At 37.2% G+C, this 20,424-nt stretch overlaps 2 protein-coding genes across 2 annotated transcripts; one reads left to right on the top strand and one right to left on the bottom strand.

Moving 5' to 3' along the window:
- Positions 1–3,771: 3,771 nt before the first annotated feature.
- LOC107715886 (NHS-like protein 2) lies at positions 3,772–8,435 on the bottom strand. Its single transcript, XM_016522134.1, has 4 exons — positions 8,320–8,435; positions 4,791–6,743; positions 4,537–4,675; positions 3,772–4,467 (listed from the first exon to the last, which is right to left on the bottom strand). Exons 2-4 carry the CDS (start codon positions 6,670–6,672, stop codon positions 4,200–4,202), a joined length of 2,289 nt encoding a protein of 762 aa, XP_016377620.1. The 5' UTR covers positions 6,673–6,743; positions 8,320–8,435; the 3' UTR covers positions 3,772–4,199.
- Positions 8,436–14,669: 6,234 nt separating this feature from the next.
- Positions 14,670–16,527, top strand: LOC107715879 (G-protein coupled receptor 12-like). Its single transcript, XM_016522121.1, has 2 exons — positions 14,670–14,753; positions 15,514–16,527. The coding sequence occupies exon 2, from the start codon at positions 15,537–15,539 to the stop codon at positions 16,515–16,517; it is 981 nt and encodes a 326-aa protein (XP_016377607.1). The 5' UTR covers positions 14,670–14,753; positions 15,514–15,536; the 3' UTR covers positions 16,518–16,527.
- Positions 16,528–20,424: the final 3,897 nt, after the last annotated feature.

Genomic DNA, 20,424 nt, shown 5'->3' with positions numbered 1-20,424 from the left:
AATAATAACTGTCAAGCTTTGGGGTGTTGATCGACTTTATCTACGTTTTGATTATCATTCTGAATCCAATTCATAGTTTTTTTTCCCCAGCTTTTTGTTCAAAATGTTGTTTATTTCTTTACTTTATACTTGAACTTTACTTAAGTATACTTAATAAAATAAACTTGAAGTATACTACTTTTTGGTAAGGGTTCACAGTCCTGTCACTAACAGTAAAAAATGAAGACGAATGCTGCACAGCTCTGAAAACAACAAAAAAGCACCATAAAAGTAGTCTAATTTAAGACTGAAATGTAAGTGTTATTTGCTGAAAATCTTCCTCTCCATTAAATCTCATTCAAGCGTTTGCATCTATTGCCCACAGAAATGCTAAACACCATTCGTTCCCAAGTGTCTTACAAACAAATGCAATAAATGTAATTTGAACATGGAGTAAATGACATTTGCAATCTAGGTCAGAGGAGGCGATTTTCTGTAAAACACCTTAATGACATTAAGCTATTCTTTAAAATGATGACAGAATTGTCCTTTTGGGTGGACTATCCTTTTAAATAACTTCTCAAATTATCCAACCAAACACATTTGCAGTTGTAGCTAATTGTAAAATATGTTTTGAATCATAAGAATCATACCGTCTTCACCTAAAGCTCAGTTTTTCCACAAAGTTCGACCTTATAGCCCTCTTTCAGCTCCAGAAGTATCTTAACAGTGCTGTCACTGCCATGTATTCGATACGCTGTGGACAACAGAGGACACACAGTATGAAAATGCACCGCAAATGAACAAAGAACAACAGAACAACAGCAATTCAACTAATTTAACAGTGTACACATTGCTTGCAAAAGCTGTGTAGAGCAGTTCATTTTTCAAAAATATTTGATGCAGCCAATACATACACACTATGATGTAATATTTTCCAGTACGCTGGTTGTGTTTGCTGTTATGTCAAATATCAATGACTTGGGTTTAATTGGTTATGAAGCTATAACGTATTATAAGAGGTATTGTATCTGCTGGACAAAATTGGACAATGCATTAACTTTACAAATGTATTTTCAGGATCAGCTCACTGCTTCCACTTCATGCATCAATGGTTGTCACCACAAAGGGGCCTTACAATTTGCATGTCAGCAAACTTTAGGGGGCAGATTATATATATTAAAAAAATACTTTTATTCAGCAAGGATGCATTAAATTGTTTCAAAGTGACAGCTAAGACATCTATAAATTTCAGTTGATTTCTATTTCAAATAAATGAACTTTCTATACATCAAAGAATCCTGAAAGAATAATTTCACGGTTCCCACAAAAATATGAAGCAGCACAACTGTTTTCAACATCGATAATGATAATTCTTGAGCAGCAAATCAGCATATTAGAATGATTTCTGAAGATCATGTGACGCTGAAGACTGGAGTAATGATAAAGATCACATTATTTCTAGTCCCATTAGAGAATATTGGACAAAATCTTCAGTTCAGCTTCATTTCAGCTTAAACCTCAGAATCACCTGTGATACAAGATGATGGTTTAACAAGTAACACTTTCCCAACTTAAAAATAAAATAAAATGTTTGCATTAGGAGTTGGAAAGGTGCTTGAATGAACGTGCATTCAAAAGCTATATGGTATGTTTCTGAGGGGACAACAAAGGCCAATGAATGAAAAGACATGGCAACACTTTACAGTAAGGTCCCATTAGTTAATGCATTAACTAACATTAAATAATACATTTGTTACAGTATTTTGCAATCTTTGTTTATGTTATTTTGTTCATGTTAGTTAATCAAAATGCAACTGTTCATTGTTAGCTGATTTTAGCTAAGGTCCATTTAATACTTTAAACGTTTGATTTTAATAATGCAATAGTAAATGTTGAAATCAACATTAAGATTAAGAAATGCATTAGAAGTATTTTACATCTTTAGTTTATGTTAACTAATGTAGTTAACTAATGTTAACAAATGGAACCTTATTGTAAAGTGTTATCAAATATACCACTTCATATCATTTGCAGTGCTTCTCTATGAGTGTATATGTGTATGGTCTCATATAGTACATTCAGCTGTATGTGTCTATTGTTATTATTATAGTTAATACATTCAGCAGTATGTCTGTCTATATACTGAGGTTAAGAGCACAGCATTTTGTGACCTCGTTATGCAAGCAGCATCTTTTGTTCAGCATGGGTTGCCTAACAGAAGTACCAAGTTACAATATCAACTAGTGCGGACAAATACATTAATCGCGATTAATCGCGATTAATCGCATCGGTCACACTTGATTTTAAGGTCCAATTCTCCCTATTAACAAACCATTAACTATGACTTTCGCCTCAATAAACTCCTAATTTGCTGCTTATTAATAGTTGTTAAGTTTAGGTATTGGGTAGGGATGTAGAATATTAATAAACAGCCAATATGTTATAGGCATGCTAATAAGCAACTAGTTAATAGTGAGAATTGGTCCCTAAACTAAAGTGTTACAATCGCATCCGAAATAAAAGTTTGTCTTGTGATATGTGTGTGTGTATTGTGTATATTTATATGTATATATAAATACACACACATACATGTACAGTATATATTTAAGAAATATTTACATGTATTTATATATTAATTTGTATATATGATTTATGTTATATATAAATATAAATATATATTGCATATATTTCTTAAATATATACATGTATGTGTGTGTATTTATAAATACATATAAATATACACAGTGCACACACATATATTATGGAAAGACAAACTTTTATTTTGGATGCGATTAATCGCGATTCACTAATGTCAACACAACATCATTATGAATTAAAACGGAATTGATTGCTTGAGCAGAACTTCATAATGCAATATCAAATGCTTGCATGCTATATATTATTACTAGTTTAGTAAACTTACCATATATCAAATGCGAACGTTGTTATAGGAGAAATGTTTAAACTGCATTGCTTCCCCATAATGCACCAACAGTCCAATTTTCAAGCAGTAATCTATTTATGATAATAATAATAAAGCTACAAGAGAAAGTTCATGTTTTTTCTCACAAATAAGGGAAAAGAACCAAGTGCTGATACAAGTCTTTGTCTCTCACAGGTTGACACATAAATAATCCCTTCAAAGTCAAGCTGCAGCAGGTGTGTGATGGCATTGCAGATTTACGTATATGCAACCTGAAGATTATATTAATTCATATGGAATTATTCGTTGCCAGCTCTTCCTCACACATCCCACATATCTAATGGTAATTTGATATATAGAGATACATGATAAACTATATGCATAAATAATAAAAATGCCTTTCTGTGAACATAAAACAAATGAAATGCATGCAAAGGGTGAATATACTGTAGAATGTTCTGAGAAACTCAAAAATAATCAAGAGTCACTTCCGAAAAGTAATTTAATATACTGAACATGTGCAAATCTACAGCAGAACATCTTTAAAACAGTCATTGGTATACAATAGTCTGCTATTTTTATGGAAGGCAGGAAGTCCAAACACAACAAATTATTTATGTTTTAATATTCAGTAACAATGTGACTACAACTGTAATATTTTCTCAGGATAGCATCTCAACTCTTAAAACATTTACATTTACATTAACACATAAAGCTGTATTTGAATTTACAAATGTGAATCATTCTGTTATCATTCACAACAACATATACGTTTTAACTTCTTAAAGCTCTACTTTAGATCATATTCAAAACAAAAAAGCGAATATTTACAAGCCAATTTCTAATTTAATATACTGAACATGTGCAAATCTACAGCAGAACATCTTTAAAACAGTCATTGGTATACAATAGTCTGCTATTTTTATGGAAGGCAGGAAGTCCAAACACAACAAATTATTTATGTTTTAATATTCAGTAACAATGTGACTACAACTGTAATATTTTCTCAGGATAGCATCTCAACTCTTAAAACATTTACATTTACATTAACACATAAAGCTGTATTTGAATTTACAAATGAGAATCATTCTGTTATCATTCACAACAACATCCGTGTTTCAGGAAGATATACGTTTTAACTTCTTAAAGCTCTACTTTAGATCTTATTCAAAACAAAAAAGCGAATATTTACAAGCCAATTTCTTGATACTTCGATATTATTTCAGAAATTTTAACAAGGCATTTGTCACAAAGTAGTTTAGATATAAAACATGACTGCGAACAAAGAGATGCTTTATGGACCATGTGACTGTTCATAGCTATTTTTGCAGTGGGTCATGTTTGCTGCAATGGTAGCTGTGGGCTTGGAGCTTCTGAGGAGCTCTGTGGCTGAGATTCGTTCACTGCAACTACCCTTGGCACTTCTTGTCCTTCTCAGAAAAGCCATGAAGTTGTCATTTTGAGAACTGATTTTGGAAGCTCCACTGCCAAGTGTCTGAGTGCCAGGGTCACCCTGCTTATTTTCGAAGGAGTCTTTACGACCCAGGAGCTTTCTTTTAGACCTGCAAAATGGGAAAACAATATGAAGAAGAACAGAAGACTGGAGCTGTACTGGAAACTACAGTATTTACCTGTGAATTATGGTGAATAGGTCCTCTGTTGTTTGAGATTGGGACTTGTAAAGAAACACATCGTCTTCCTCTCCTACCAGTTGTAGAGGTCCAAGGTCGGGCGTTCGGTCCCTCTTCTCTACATCATAAGTTGGATGATCTGTTGACATTAAGAATCGGATATTATGAGCCTTGGAGACAGTAATTATTGATTATGGTATATAGCAGTTTCACAAACCAAAAGATAAAATTCTTGCCTATTACAGTTCTCTTACCTGGTGCATTTGAGTGCTGTTGCTCAGTGACCATAGGGTAAGATGGAATGACACCATATAGGGTCACATGATATTGACTTGCAGAGATTGGAGACTTCGGAGACTTGCAGAGTTTATTTGGAGACTGGGCATCGTCTGAGCTTTTCTGAGCAGCTGAGTTATAATAAAGTGAATTGTCCACAGCTGGTGTCTTTGTCAGAGGCGGTGGTGGGGCTCTTCTCTTCTTATGAAGTTCATATTGGTTAGAACAGGTGGTTGTGTTGAAGGGGAGCACATTTGGATTCTGTGGTTCAAAAGTGCATGGGGGCTGTGGCAGACGGGACTCTCTCATCGGCTGTGGAGAATGTCCTTCCAAAAAGTAGCAGTCCTTCCGCTGCCTCTGATGATGTGCTCGTTCAGTACTTTGTGATGGTACAGTCACTGTGGGTTTTGCTTTGTTAATCATTGCGTAAATGTCTTCTGGTCTCTCACTGGCTGTGACCGTTGGCGGTTCTGGATCAGAAGCCGTTCCAAAACGTGGCTGTACCATGGCATTGGGTGGCCATTTACTTCTCTGGGGCTTGGGAGCCACTGGAGGTTTGGCTTTTTGGTTGTTTGTGGGGCTTAAAGAGCTTCCACCCCTTTCAGTCTCCTCCTCGATAACGTCCGTTGTAGTTTCCTGTGCATTCTCAAGATCGGAGCTGCTGACCGAGCGCAAATGCACGTTGTTCAGGTCCTCCTGAGTAATCACGGGCATGATCAACAAACTGTTACTCATCCTTTGCTTGGGTCTGTTGGCTTCGGTGCTGTCCGAGTAGCGGCGGTTTGCTTTTGGCTGAACCGGTTCTGGATCAGGAGTGTGCTGCTGAAGTTCAGGAAGCTGAAGAGATAGCCTTGCATTGCGGTTTCTTGCCCTTTGGCCAGGAATAACACTGGAAGGCTTATGGCGCATTCTGCAGCCCAGTTGAGAAGGTCCCGCGGTAACTGAGGACAGGACTGATTGAGTGGGTGTTTCGCATTGGCTTGCATAGCCACTCGATGGAGAGTTCGACCCGAAGCGTTTGGAAGGAGAAGAGATGGAAGGCTGGGAGGGCGAGGAGTGGGAAGAAGACGGGGATGTGTTTATTTCAGAATTACCTTCGTTTATCGGAGTTGCTGCAGAGGGGCCCAAGCCCGACTTGCATGGTTCACTGGATCGAAGCTCATTTAGTGCTCGGTGAGAAGAGACAGATGTCTTCAGTGCCACTGAGCCAGGTGCTTCAGCTGTGGGAGTTGGTTTCTTGCACTTAGCAACTTCTTGCTTTGAGGTTGGAATGAGATCTGGCAGTATCATGATGCTTTGGGCGTCTTTTTTCAGATGAAGCCCCTGTAATTTGTGTTCTGAATTCTTCTCCGCCGCGAGCCTTTGCAATGATACTGTTCGCACAGGTGGAGCCGGTTTCCTTTTGGCCTTCTTGAGGACAATGCTTCGGGACCTAGATCGCGGCACTGCATCCGGGAGTCGATCTCCCCTCCTGACAGAGGTGCTGTCGCTGCCGCTGTCCTCTGAGCTGCTGCTGGGATATGAAAGTGCATAGCTTTCGCACCGGCGCCGGGCCACACCTGGGTTGGTATTGACAGTGGTGGAAAGTGACAAGGAGCGTCTGTGGAGCTCTATGTTACTGGTTGGTCTACTCCTACGCTCTTTCTTCACACAATCTTTATCTCGTCTTATCACGGCAGTGGAGTTAGTGGGTGATGCCTGGCTCGGCTCCTCTGGATCCTGGAACTGTGGAGGGGGTTTGATCACGTCAGGTGCCATCAGAAAGGAGTTCACGTTATCATCCCACTCGGATGAAAAGGTGGAAACGTTCGGGCCGCACCAGCCGCCTTGGGCAGAACAAACCAAGGTTGTGTTTTCCATCTTTGATTTTAGTTCAGCACTTTCCCATGAATCTGTTGCAGAGATATTCCATTAGCTCCTTCAAGCTGTTCCTGTGGCAACAGGAAGAATAATTCATTGCAGGGCTGTGATGTTACAACATAAAGGCAAATACTCAATTTGCCTTTTCCACTCATGGGTGACATCACTGTCCAAATGCTTTAAACAGAGTGGGTGTTTGCCATGGCAACAGTTACCTGTGAATCCATATAGAGACAGAAAGCAGACTCAAGAGGAATCTCAACTGTATTTCCACATGCATTTATCACGAGTGACAATGGACAACAGAATGCTATTCAAAATGAGAAGCATGACTGCTTTGATGAAGTTACTATATACCAAAGGTAGTACAACAGCTAACTTTTTTGTATAATACATACTGTAGGGATACACCATGTTATTTTATTGAACAGTAGGGGCCATTAATGCTCAGATGAGGGTTAAAAGGCCAAAACTTCTTCAGAGTGATCAGAAACAGGCTGGCCTTTACGATTTCTGTTGTAAGTAAAAGAAAATAAAATCTGTGCTTTGCAAGTCTTGGAAATAAAACTGGGCATTTAAAGTTAAGTGATTTTGTGAATTCCATTTGTTTGATATCTTCCCCTCAATCTTGTGCAGCCCAAGGGCCTTGGACAAAAAGAACATGCTCATTATTAATATAATATTAATTAAGTGATGATGTCACGCTACACCACACCTAACAAAAACAGAATGATCACACAGAATATTTGCACTCTGCTCATACCTTTCAAAATAAACTGACATGATTATTCAAAACTGCAGCCCATTTATCCATTTAAACATTTTTCAAATTGTGTCACAGACAGCCGAACGCAGCATACGCATCATGCAAGTACTATGTGAATGCATTCGTTATATTCACTTAAAACAGAGTCAGGCCAATACTAACTATATTTAAAAAATGCAAAGACATCTTTAAAATGTCTCAGATACAGTATATCTAAGAGAAGTATCTGTAAGAAATAGGAATAGGAAATACAAATAATTAATCTAAAATCGAAGCATATTGCTATTCCAACCTATATTTATGATGGTTTTGCAATTAAATGAGACATGTAGAGTGTCCCAAGCTTCTTGCTGAGAAGGACGCCATCAACCTGATGCTCGCTCTGAAAATGATACCAAATGTTTACACCTGCTTTTCTATTACTCAGACCTCAACAACCTGTCGCTCTGCGTTTATAATAAATGACCAGTGGTTGACATGAAAGTTGTCATGAGTGCTATTACCAAAGGAATCTTTCAGATCAACAAAACACTGAAGAAGCACACATCTTGCTACTCACATGCTCTTGCGTGTGCATTGTGACGTTGCTGCTTACGGCCAGAAATATGTATGTTTTGTAACCATATTGACGTGCATGACACCCATGACAGGTTGGAAAAAATATGAGGCCAGATGAACCCGTTTTAGAAACTGCAAAGTTGCACGGCCAAAGTCAGAGGTCACTTTGCCAAAATACACAATATTGCTGCAGAGGACAAACGTCACAGACAAAGGCATGAAATCAACAAACCTTTAAATGCAGTAAAGGACATTTCCCAGTGATCTGAGGATGTCAAACCCAATCGTCCTCAAAATATCCAATTTTTCCCCCTTCGTCTTACCTTTCATTTGCTCTGGAGACCGAGCCGTGCCGTGTGATGCTGTTCCCACTCTATCGCTGTCTCTCTCTAGCTCACTGCTCTGGCTCAACGCATTCACATGCTGTTACCATGACGATAGGAAGTGGGCTGCTTGCTTCCTCTCCGAGTTCAAGTTCGTTGAATGCTGAGTGAGGAGAGAGAGAGAGAGAGAGAGAGAGAGAGAGAGAGAGACATATTATATAAACACCAAATCCTCAGAGACACTGGAAAATTCACTGTGCTGCTTGTCAAAAAACAGCTACATACCCAGCCATAAGTCAGAATCCACAATGCAAGCAGATTCTCATCCAAAATGGAATTTCAATAAAATCCACTGTAACCTATATTAGATAATTGATCATACTCTAGGTTAGTTATGCATGTATGGATTAGCAATTACTCTGATAATCAGATGGGGTGCATTAACATAGAAACAGTGATCTCATAGTTGATATTAAGAATAATGTTATGTAACATTGAGTCTAAGCAAACGAATAGGATCAATGCACCAATTGTTTCGATACAACCGATTGTCCTCACTTTGTGCAGCATTGCAGTATGGTATGAAAACAACTCAAAAAGATCGCAGTCACAGTGATGCTTCTCATGCATATCACTGCAGGTGTAGTTGTCACAACTGAGCGAGTGAGATTTGAAGTCAGATCCACCCATTTCCAGGAACACTGCGAAACAGGCATTTACCATTGTTCTGCATTTTGCACATTTCAACAACAGAGGTGGTGTGAGTGCATGTTTGAAGAGGTGTGAAATATATAATCATTTCGTATTACACAACTCGGTTGCATAACAAGCCCGTTTGATCGTAAAACTTCATGTGGTAATACTCAGTGTAGCCTTGCACTCAACAGCATGAGTGAACTTAGACCAGGAGTGCTTGAGGATGTAGTACAGAGGGTCAAACGGGGTGATGTATAATCATAGAGGGTAACCGTTGCTGTAATCACAGATGCCTCATCCAGTTAGATTTATAAAATCATGCAAGGAGATCCTAGAAAAGAATTCAGATGCAGCCGATTGAACTGCAAGCTTAGTTCTTCAGTGTTGAGTGATGAGGTGCACGTGTGTCTTTTGTTTCAATTCTTGCAAATGCTGTAGCCAAATACTGTTTATTCTCTGTGCAGTCCATCCTAAGACTGAGATGAAGCCGGCAGTGGTCAGTTTGTGCCTGATGGAGAAGTCCGTCATAAGGCTGAGGTGTAGGCGAGTGAAGTCCATCGTGGAAGGTGCAAACATTGATTGTTTATGGGAAGTAATGCATTACCCCGTAAAAAGTAACTAATTGCGTTACTTAGTTACTTTTTATGGAAAGTAATGCGCTACGTATTTTTGCGTTACTTTTTCTCATCTGGGCTGGGCTTGTTTGTTTTTAATATAAAAAAGTTCTATTTGTGGCATATATGTAAAAGCCCTTTCACACCAAAAGTGAAAGGAAATGTTTTTTCCCCCCTCCAGCAGTTCAGTTTCAGTGCATGTCCTCACTCATGGGTGCTGTCCCACAGTTGACATCATTTTTCTAAAAACTGTCACCAAAGCCACAAACAAAACAAGAGACACTCCTTCAAATAGAGGAAGCACATTTGCTCAAGCGGACAGTGACAGGAAACACAAAGCTTGGTTTCTAGATTGCGCAAAGATTGAGTTAAACTAATGACCAAAGTCAAGAAGGCACCTGGGGAGGATCCGAAACCACACAATATAAGGACTACACCCAAAAACAAGCAGCTCCATTATTCAGAATGAGATTTTTTAAGCTTACACTAAAGGAATACAACCTGAATGATTTTCAGATGATCTGTGCTAATTACAAAATTTCAGTTAGATAAAAAGTTCAAAATGCAACAGACATTTCGAAGAAGATTGAAACAACCGTTTAAAATTACATTCAGAACTAAATTTGGACATTTCCATAGCCATGCAAAAAAATGTTTATGTTTTGTTACGCCACTACAGACTCAACTCAAGTATTTAAGCGTTATTTTATCGGTTGTTCCATATTCAGTGATTGTTGTAAAATAATTTTAAGAATCGTTTTTTTTTTTTGTGCAGATATCCATGTAATATTCTCAGCACAGGAAATTGTTTAATCATATAAATATATTTTAAAGATCATTTTAAGAGATGTTATGCTACATTGCTGTATGCAATACTATCTGTATGGATATAAAACAACTACAACTAATACAGCTATTTTATCTCTACACGGTAACTTGTTTGACGGGTAACATAGTTGACAATTTCTTAATTTTGATTTTTGACAATTTCATGTTATTTTCTAGATAAGTTTAACCTCAAATTTCAATACATATTTAAATTAAAATCATAAAAATATTGCAATCCATGAGTACGTAAGATCATGACAATGGGTTATTGTAGATCAAATAGTGCATGGTTGCATGGTGTTGTGAGAAACTATTTTTTATTTGTTTGGTCAGTAACATAGTTGACAGAACTGTCATGTACATGAGCAAAATAAAATATTTTCTTAATTGAAATCTAATCTAATCTAAAAAATATATATTTTTCGGACACATTTATAATTCAAAAATAAATTTAATATAGATAATATTATTATTTTGGTCTCAAGACCAATTCACTTCAAAAAAAGGACACTGCAAAAATTATTTAAGGGACATCAAGGCAACTTCAAGCAAACTGAAACATAGCGTGCACAAACAATTTGTGTGAGATTATACTATGCTGTCCCTTAATGTATAAAATATGATATTTCTGAAGTAGATTGTTAGAAAATATATAATCATCATCAAGGGACGTGACATGTGCCCTAAACTGATTTACTTTTCTACGTCTTTACGGTGTTTTTTTTTTTTTTTGCCATGACACCAAAGTGTTATTAATGTGGTTGTTAGGATGTTAGAAGTGTTTTTGATGGTTTGAGTGTTTGCTTACTAGTCAAAGTCAAATGTCAGCCTCCAAGTGTCTATGACATTCTGGGCTAGGAGACTCTTGAAGATGGTTTTGATTGCAAGTTTTCATAGTTGTAGTTATTTGCTTATAAACACTTATTGTTCAGACAAGTGGGCAAAACATGTCTGTTTTAATACAATTTATTTTAATATTCAGTGTACTCACATATGCATTAAAATTCCTGCTGTAGATGTGAATCAGTAACTGGGACACATTTGGTATCTATTTGTTTTGTGATAAATCTGGAACAGATAGCCAGTCACGGATGAGCCATAGAGATGCCTGCTTTCAGACTTTCATTATTTAATGTAACAAACTGAAAGGAATATTTTCACCCACAAATGAACATTTGCTGAAAATTTACTGACCCTTAGGCCATCAAAAATGTAGTTTTGTTTCTTCATGGGAACAGATTTGGAAAAATGTAGCATTGCATCAGTGTCTCAGCAATGGATGCTCTGCAGTGAATGGGTGCCGTCAGAATGAGAGTCCAAACAGCTGATAAAAACACATTTTCATTTTTGAGTGAACTGCTCCTTTAAAAAAATGACTGAAATGGTGAGGATTCAGGCTGAAATATCAGCAACAGTAAGAGTACTTAAGTTTTGCTTTAAGACGCGAGAGAGTGATTCAGCAGCCAGTGGGAAATCTATGACAGACCGAGCTATATCAGATATAAACTCAGTGACTAAAAGACAAACATTATTTTTTACTTGGGTCGGGAGACTGGCGTGTGATCGCCTTGAATTGTAGGATATTCTCAGCTGGATTAATTCTGCTCCCAATTTCCTTTTTGGGAAATGTGAAATCTATTAATATCTATAAAAGGAATACTAAAAATATTCATTTGCTACTCCAAATGAATGCTTGAGATGATTTATCATGACAAAACTGACGATGTAGATAAAACGTGAAACGAGGGCAAAATTGCATCAGTGTGCAGTTGATGTTGTTTTTATTGATTTATTTATTAAATATTTTTAAACAATTTTAATGTCCTATAATGTGACCAGCCAGAATGATAATAAAGGCTTTTAACCCTTTGTAGAAGAAGAAGTGCCTTCTTTCTAATGTTTAAAGTGTGAAGCGACTTTGCCTTGAAGGTGTACATGTTCATGCCTTCCCTGGAAATCAAAGTCATATCTTCTTCAAAAAGTCTGTTGATTGTGCCTTTATCTACAGTTTGGGCTACAGGAACGCTTTTCTATTGTAACTGATTGATCATGACGATGTATAATATACTATAGTAGATGAATTCATTCTAAATGTCGCTGACAAATAAAAATAATCCACTAGGATTACATTTGCATCATCAGAGGGCCCTTGTTATTGTTGAATGTGAGTTTGCTGCCATCTGGCGTCAACTCCATCAACTCCAATCAGCACCATGGCCAGCACCAGCACATGAAAGCTATTGAGTAAACATCTATTATTTTAAATATAATTTCAGGATTAATAAATATTACTTATTGGCCTGCCTTACGCGGAGCAGCTTTTAGATTGTTGTCCATTTATTTATTTATTTAAAAAAAAAAAATTAAATTCTGCTAATGTTCTATGTCTATGGAAAGATTCTGTAGTAGCTCCACTATCTAATGTTTTTACAATGGTGTGATCATTCTTTTTTCAATAGTCTATTAATGTTCTCAAAACAAAACAGATGTCCATTGATTTCACCTTTTTCTGGAAAAAAAATAGATTTTAAATATATGGTAAATATGTGTTTGTAGACAGTGAAGCTGTATGAAATATATTTTAAAAAATAGAAAATATTTAGTTTCAACCTTCACATACCAAAATATATTTCAAAATGTATTTCAGGGGCAAGAAAATACATTTCCAATCTTATAGAAGCCTACATTTAGGCTAAATGCAAATGTGGATGGAATAGCCAAGAGATCAAATCTAGATTCATAATGATTTAATAATAATAATAATAATAATAATAATAATAATAATATACACTATATATATATATATTTTTTACATTGTAAAGTATGTTCCTGGCTGATTTTTTTATTCAAATGTGTTATATTTTCACACGTATTACGGATTACAGACAACAACAACAAAAACAAAAACAACAACAAACCAAATAAATAAATAAATGAAAAAGGCCAAAAGTTAAATGGGTAGAAAATGTATTCACATACATATATTTGGCCATTTATATATATATATATATATATATTCATAATGATTTAATAATAATAATAATAATAATAATAATAATAATAATATACACTATATATATATATTTTTTTTTTACATTGTAAAGTATGTTCCTGGCTGATTTTTTTATTCAAATGTGTTATATTTTCACACGTATTACGGATTACAGACAACAACAACAAAAACAAAAACAACAACAAACCAAATAAATAAATAAATGAAAAAGGCCAAAAGTTAAATGGGTAGAAAATGTATTCACACACATATATTTGGCCATTTATATATATATATATATATATATATACAGTATATATATATTTGAGGCAAATGCTAATGTTATTTGAGAAAAAAATCTTTTTAGTTTTGTAGTTGCAGTATGGATGTCTGCTGTCTAAAAAGGGTTTTATAAATGTTTGTTTTGTTGAATTTGTGTTAACTTCTCGGAATAAGTTGGGGATTGATTTTACTAATATGACGCAAATGCATGTGTCAAGAGTGACTAGGAAAACTAGTTAGTCCTTTAGACCTTAGTCCACTGAGTTTTGGTTGAGAAAAAAACTTCCTCGGTGTAAAACCAATAGATATAATAACTCTTTATTCCTGTAGCAATTACAGTTAAACCACTGAAATACAGATGCAGATTGATTATTCCTGGTTGATACACTGGTGTGCATGTTTCTGAGTAATTCATACTGAAGAATGAAATGTAGCCTATTTAAAGCAACAGCAGTTCAATTTAATTCCATTTCAATTCTACTTTCTTTCACATTTGAATCATAATTCTCTCCGCGACGCCGCGGACAGTAAAAGCGCTCTGGGTTTGTCGCGTCGCGTTCGCGGTGTAGATGGGTGCTGTTGTGACTGAAAGCAAGGGCTGTGCTGTTCTTCAGCACCACATGCTCTGAGTCTGAATCATAGCGCAGACCGGGCTCCTGACGTCAGCTGTGCGAGTCATCTCAGCGACCAATCAGATGCGAACAAGCAGACGCCGCTGTCTGTGAACTGCCAACGCGTTATGAGCGGAATGACAAGCCAAGGCTGAACGCTGCCCAGGTAGGAAACCTTGATGCCAATAAACGGAGAAAAAAGGGCAAATAAATAAAAACAACAACAACAATAACAGACGCAAGCCGATATATTCTTTTTCACAACAAGCCACAAGCCGATATATTCTTTTTCACCCACGTCTTCATTTTCATCTCAAAAAGATGCACTTGGCATGGGATGCTTTCCTGAGCCTCATCTATTCTTCATCTTCACTTGATGGAAGAGGGATGGAGAAACGAGCTCGTTCTGTGGTTGGTACCGGTCTTTGTTTCACAATGATTTACAACAATGAAATTAAAATTTTTTTTTTTTTTTAACTTTAGTTAAGAGGCTTGATTATCACCTCAGAAGTGGTGGAAATGTCTGAATGAAGTATAGCCCCTCATTTTTCCATGCAGCAGAGGGCTAAAAATGGAATTTGTCTAAAAATAGCTCACTCCTCTTTTGAATATGCTTTGAAATATGTTAACAGATCTGTGACGGATGTTCAAATCCGGTTTGCTTTTGTTGCGTAGTATATTTTTGGTCAATCTTAAGTCACATGTATAGCACTTTATACAATATAAATTGTTTCACATTAGTAAACAGATAAATAACTGTTAATGTTGTAAAATTAATCGATTATGAAACTAATTCGATTTCAGCTATAAAACAGTTTTACAGCGAACAATAGTGTTAATATTCAGCTTTAGTCTCATTATTCAGCAAGTCAGATCAATGTTGATTTGATTCAGTTCAATAACAGTTGCAAAGTTAGTGTTATTAATCTAAATTCAGATCAATTTTTGTTCACATCTCTGATATGACAGTGCAGTTAAATTGATAAAATGACTGAATATTACGTGTCTTTTAAACCCCACCTGATGGAATCAAATGTGACAGCAGTGGTAAGAAACCAAAACTCCACTGAATGATTCATTTGACAATGAATCGATCAATCGTTCTAGTCTGTCTATTTATTTATTGCATGCACTCTTGTCTCTCTGACTCTCCTGTTTGACTCATTTTCAGTGATTCACCCTCCTGCTGTAGCGATGAGTAACCTGCTCCAAAACACTTCTCTTTTGAATTGGGATGTATTAGAGGGAAGAAACACGTCGTCTGTCCCGTCCTGGGAGCTGGAGCCGGTGCCCATAATCGTCAACCCGTGGGACGTGCTGCTGTGCGTGACGGGCACGCTCATGTCCTGCGAGAACGCAGTGGTGATCGCTCTGATCGCCTACACGCCCTCCTTGAGAGCACCTATGTTCGTCCTCATCGGGAGTCTAGCGTTTGCTGACCTTCTGGCCGGCCTGGGCCTGATCCTCAATTTCATGGTAACTTACATAATCGATTCAGGATTTGTCATGCTACTGTCGGCGGGGCTCCTCATTACAGCCTTCTCGGCCTCTGTGCTCAACATCCTGGCAATCACCGTGGACCGTTACCTGTCGCTGTACACCGCGTTGACGTACCACACCGAGCGCACGGTGACGTTCACCTACATCACACTCATCCTGACGTGGGTCATGAGCACCGCGCTCGGCTCGCTCCCCGTCCTGGGCTGGAACTGCTTGGAGGACGAGAGCACCTGTAGCATCTGTCGACCGGTGAACAAAAACAACGCCGCGGCTCTCGCCGTGTCCTTCCTCCTGATCTTCGCTCTCATTCTGCAGCTGTACCTTCAGATCTGCAAGATCGCTTTCCGGCACGCTCAGCAAATCGCCGTTCAGCGTCAGTTTATGACTACCTCGCATTCGTCTTCCACCACGAAAGGGGTCTCCACCCTCACCACCATCCTGGGCACTTTCGCGTTCTGTTGGATCCCCCTCGCCATGTACTCGCTGGTGGCGGACAGCCGAACCCCTGTGATCTACACCTACGCTACAGCTCTTCCGGCCATCTGCCACTCCATCATAAACCCCATGATATATGCGTTCAGGAACCCTGAAATTCTCCGATCTTTGAGGATTGCTTGTTGCTGGTGCATGCCTTACAGATTCACCATGCGACCCAGGACACCGAGCGATGTGTAGCATCTTCAGTTTAAAGCACAGTGTTGGTGGTGGCCTGTCTGTAAAGCACATGGCACATATAATCCACATATTGTAATTTGTATTGTAAATTTTTTATTTTATTTGGCTGATTTGGTAGCACTTCATATCATTGTGTCCATGTTACACAGACAGTATGACATGTTACTATAATTAATTGCTAATCAGAAATTTTGGTGCTTTTGCATTCACTCAACTTTGTTTGCTCGCAAAACTTTTGTATCAGAAATAATATGAGGTGGGAGGAAAAACTATATTTGAATGTTTTTGCATTCTCTCGCAAGACTTTCACAAGAAATTTTGCATTCACACACCAAACTTTTGTGTTGCCCCAAGAAACTTTGCGTTCGCTCGTGAAACGTTTGTGATAGAAATAATTTGATTTGGGAGGAATTATAGAAATAATATGAGGTGGGAAGAAAGATTATATTTCAATGTTTTTGCATTCTCTTGCAAGACTTTCACATTCTCTGCTGAGCATGCCGGAAACATTTGCATTCACTTACAAAACTTTTGTATTCCCTCAAGAAACTTTGCGCTGTATGAGGTGGGAGGAAAAACTGTATTTCAATGTTTTTGCGTTCTCTCGCAAAGCTGTCGTGTTCCCCCTATAAATTTTGCATTTGCACTCAAAAGTTTTGCATATGCCCGAGAAATTTTGCATTCACTCGCAAAAATGTTGTGTTGCCCCAAGAAACGTTGCTTTCGCTCGTGAAATGATTATGATAGAAATAATATGATTTTTGGGAGGAAAAATTACATTTCAGTGCTCTTGTGAGTGAATGGAAAGTTTCTCATGGAAATGCAATAGTTTTGCAAGAAAACGGCAGATTTCTCGGGGGAACGCGATGGTTTTGTCAGTGTACACAAAATCATCAAAATATTATTTTTCCTCCCATCACATATTTTTTTCCATCACCGTGTCCCCTTAGGGGCTCCGTACTGACTGGCAACAAATAACCTGCAAGCTGCTCCAAACCACTGTACAATTGTACTGTTAAAAAACAATCTATAATGGTTTAAGACATACTGTACAATGACTTACTGTACTGGGCAAATAATTTGTAGTTGTCCAGGGTGTTTCCTAGCCACTGAGTCGAGATATGGCATATGTTCCAGCACTTCCTTGTGACCATACTTAGAATAAAGCAAACACAGAAAATGGAAGGATGAATGTACAATTAATTGATTGTTGTTTGTATGGCAGATATGCAGGATGCCTACAGTATTGTAAAATGAACCACAGTAAGCATAGCCACAGCATAACTACAATCTGCTGCTGGTTAATAATAATAATTATGAAATATTGTGACTAAATAATACAATATTTTTAGCTAAATATTCTAATAACATCCAGGACACGAAGTGATTTCCAAAACAACGATATCCAGTCAAACTACTGAAATACCTCACAGAAAAGCCACACAAATTGACAACAAGACACTAGAAACCACAGAAAAACACCATTGCACTTCAGTTCAGTGCTATCAAAATACAGCATACAAGCTGCTCCGCTAAACAATCACACATTAAGTACATGTTGTTCATTATACTCAGAATGTGAGCACACAGTTAACACGAAGCCTGTAATGTAAAGATTGACCTGCAATTTCTGTAGTGAAGTTTTGTTGGCATTGATATAAATGGATGTTTCTGTATGCATTTAGACAGGATTTCAATATTGCATTTCAACACAGATAATCAAATAGTAATGTGATAAGTTGCACTCCTCGTGTGTTGAGCAATGTATTGAGACGGGTCCCATAAATAACATGTCACAGTGTCACTGATCTCTGTCAGCATTCACTCCAGAAACATGGCTGTTTTTTTTTCATGTTTGGAATTTAATACTAGCCTACTGCACAATGTTCTAGTGGTTCTCAAGCTTTTGACTTCAAGGCCCCCCTTTGTCCAAGACATTATTCAAAGGCCCTTTTAACTAAGCTGATGTGTATCTCTAATACTTCAGTTGTAATGATAATAAATGCATTTAAATGTCAGTGTGGCTTGCAGACCTTTGCCGATCCCGCCCCCCCTCTCTCTCCCACTTTGCTTCCTGTCCACTTACTGTTCTATCTAAATAAAGGCATAAAATGCCAAAAATAAATTTTTATTAAAAAAATGTCAGTGTAATGTTGTACGTGTTTTAGAATTTTAATTAAAGCAACTTTTTTCACCTTGAAATATCAGTTTCAAAACCATTCTGATGGTACACTGACTTCTAATAAGGCGAATGTTTCTTTCCCACGCATCGATACTCACTATGCTCCCTTACCGGAAATTACGTCACATTTCTTCTTTATTCGATAAACTCGATAAATATAATGACACGCGATAGAAGATTTGAAAAGACAAACTGAGTTTTCTTTTAAGTGTATTTCAGCATAAACACATTGCCAGACAGGTAGTGAACACATCTAGATAACATTTATAATTAATATTCGGCTGAAATGTTGTAAGGACATGTAACAGAACAATGTATTTAAACAGCATAAAAAAATAATATTAAAATTATGCAGGTCCTGTCAGTTGTTGATTAATACCAGCAGTGACGTTCCACAATGACATACGGGCGAATTCCAAACGGAAGTGAGCATCCCTATGCCCTACTCCCTTCGAAGGCAGAGTCCTTGGAGTGTGTTCTTTGAAGGGTGCAGGGCATTACTGTCTCGTATAAGTGTTTGGAACTCCATTGACGAAGGAAATGACCAAATGTTTCCCTGACAACGCTGCGCATGCGTGCAGCATTCAGCATTCAGCACTCCATCAGTTGTTGCAAATAAATATTTCTTCTTCTTATTTTATTCAGATATTGTCTAATTGTGTCTTATTTACAATTAAACATTTTCAAACTAAACTTGCTTAAACCTGCGTACACTACCATCCTAAATCATATTTATATCACTGACGAAATATATTTTGTATTACATTAAAACTGACAAATTTAATTAGCCTATTCTACTTATGTTTGTATGTGAAGTCGAAATCAACCCAAACTTTGCTTTAAAATGCATGCAAGGTCTCCTAACCAAAGATCACATGATCACAAATGGAAATCACTTCCGTGAAGTGACCATCACATGTTCCCTTCACTAACGTGGTTGTATTTCCCTATTAGTGCTACTGGATCTTAGCGCAGCATATCGACCACAACATCCTTTTGAGTAGACTACAAAATTATGTTGCAATAGTGGAATTGCATTGTCATGTTTCAAATCTTACTTATCTGACCGTCATCAATCCGTAGCAGTGAATGGTGAAATATCATATCGATCACAAGTACAGTATGGAGTGCCACAAGGCTCAGTTCTAGGACCATTGCTTTTCACACTTTACATGCTACCCTTGGGAGATATCATCATGAAACATGGTGTTAGCTTTCACTGTTATGCTGATGAGACTCAGCTCTATATTTCTTCGCGGCTCGATGAAACATACAAATTTGCAAAAATAATGGAATGCGTAGTTGATATAAAAAACTGGATGACTAGTAATTTCCTACTGCTAAATTCTGTGATTGCACAGACACTATTGGAAGAGAGCTGAACTGGATGATGACATCACTGAATCATCAATGAACTGACTTTAGCTGAAAAATGACTCTGTTATTTGTCTTATTGCATCATTGACAAACTATTTTCCTGTTTGACTTTGTAAAGCTGCTTTGACACAACCAGTATTGTATAAAGCGCTATATAAATAAAGGTGACTTGACTTGACTTGACATAGAGTTTACATACATAGAATGTATGTAAAACTGATAACTTAAAGATCAGATGTTTGTACACAGCAGATGCTTTCCAGATGAAGCAATATTTAACATATTTCTTGCAGACGTACATGTGCTATCTGGGATACTGTTTACTTTTTTTTTTTTGTTAAAGTATGT

Source organism: Sinocyclocheilus rhinocerous, unplaced genomic scaffold (genome assembly GCF_001515625.1).
Source record: "Sinocyclocheilus rhinocerous isolate Xijiao unplaced genomic scaffold, SAMN03320098_v1.1 scaffold1967, whole genome shotgun sequence".
Taxonomy (NCBI): domain Eukaryota; kingdom Metazoa; phylum Chordata; class Actinopteri; order Cypriniformes; family Cyprinidae; genus Sinocyclocheilus; species Sinocyclocheilus rhinocerous.
Note: the sequence above shows the minus strand (reverse complement) of the source record. Positions and strands in the feature narration are given on the sequence as shown.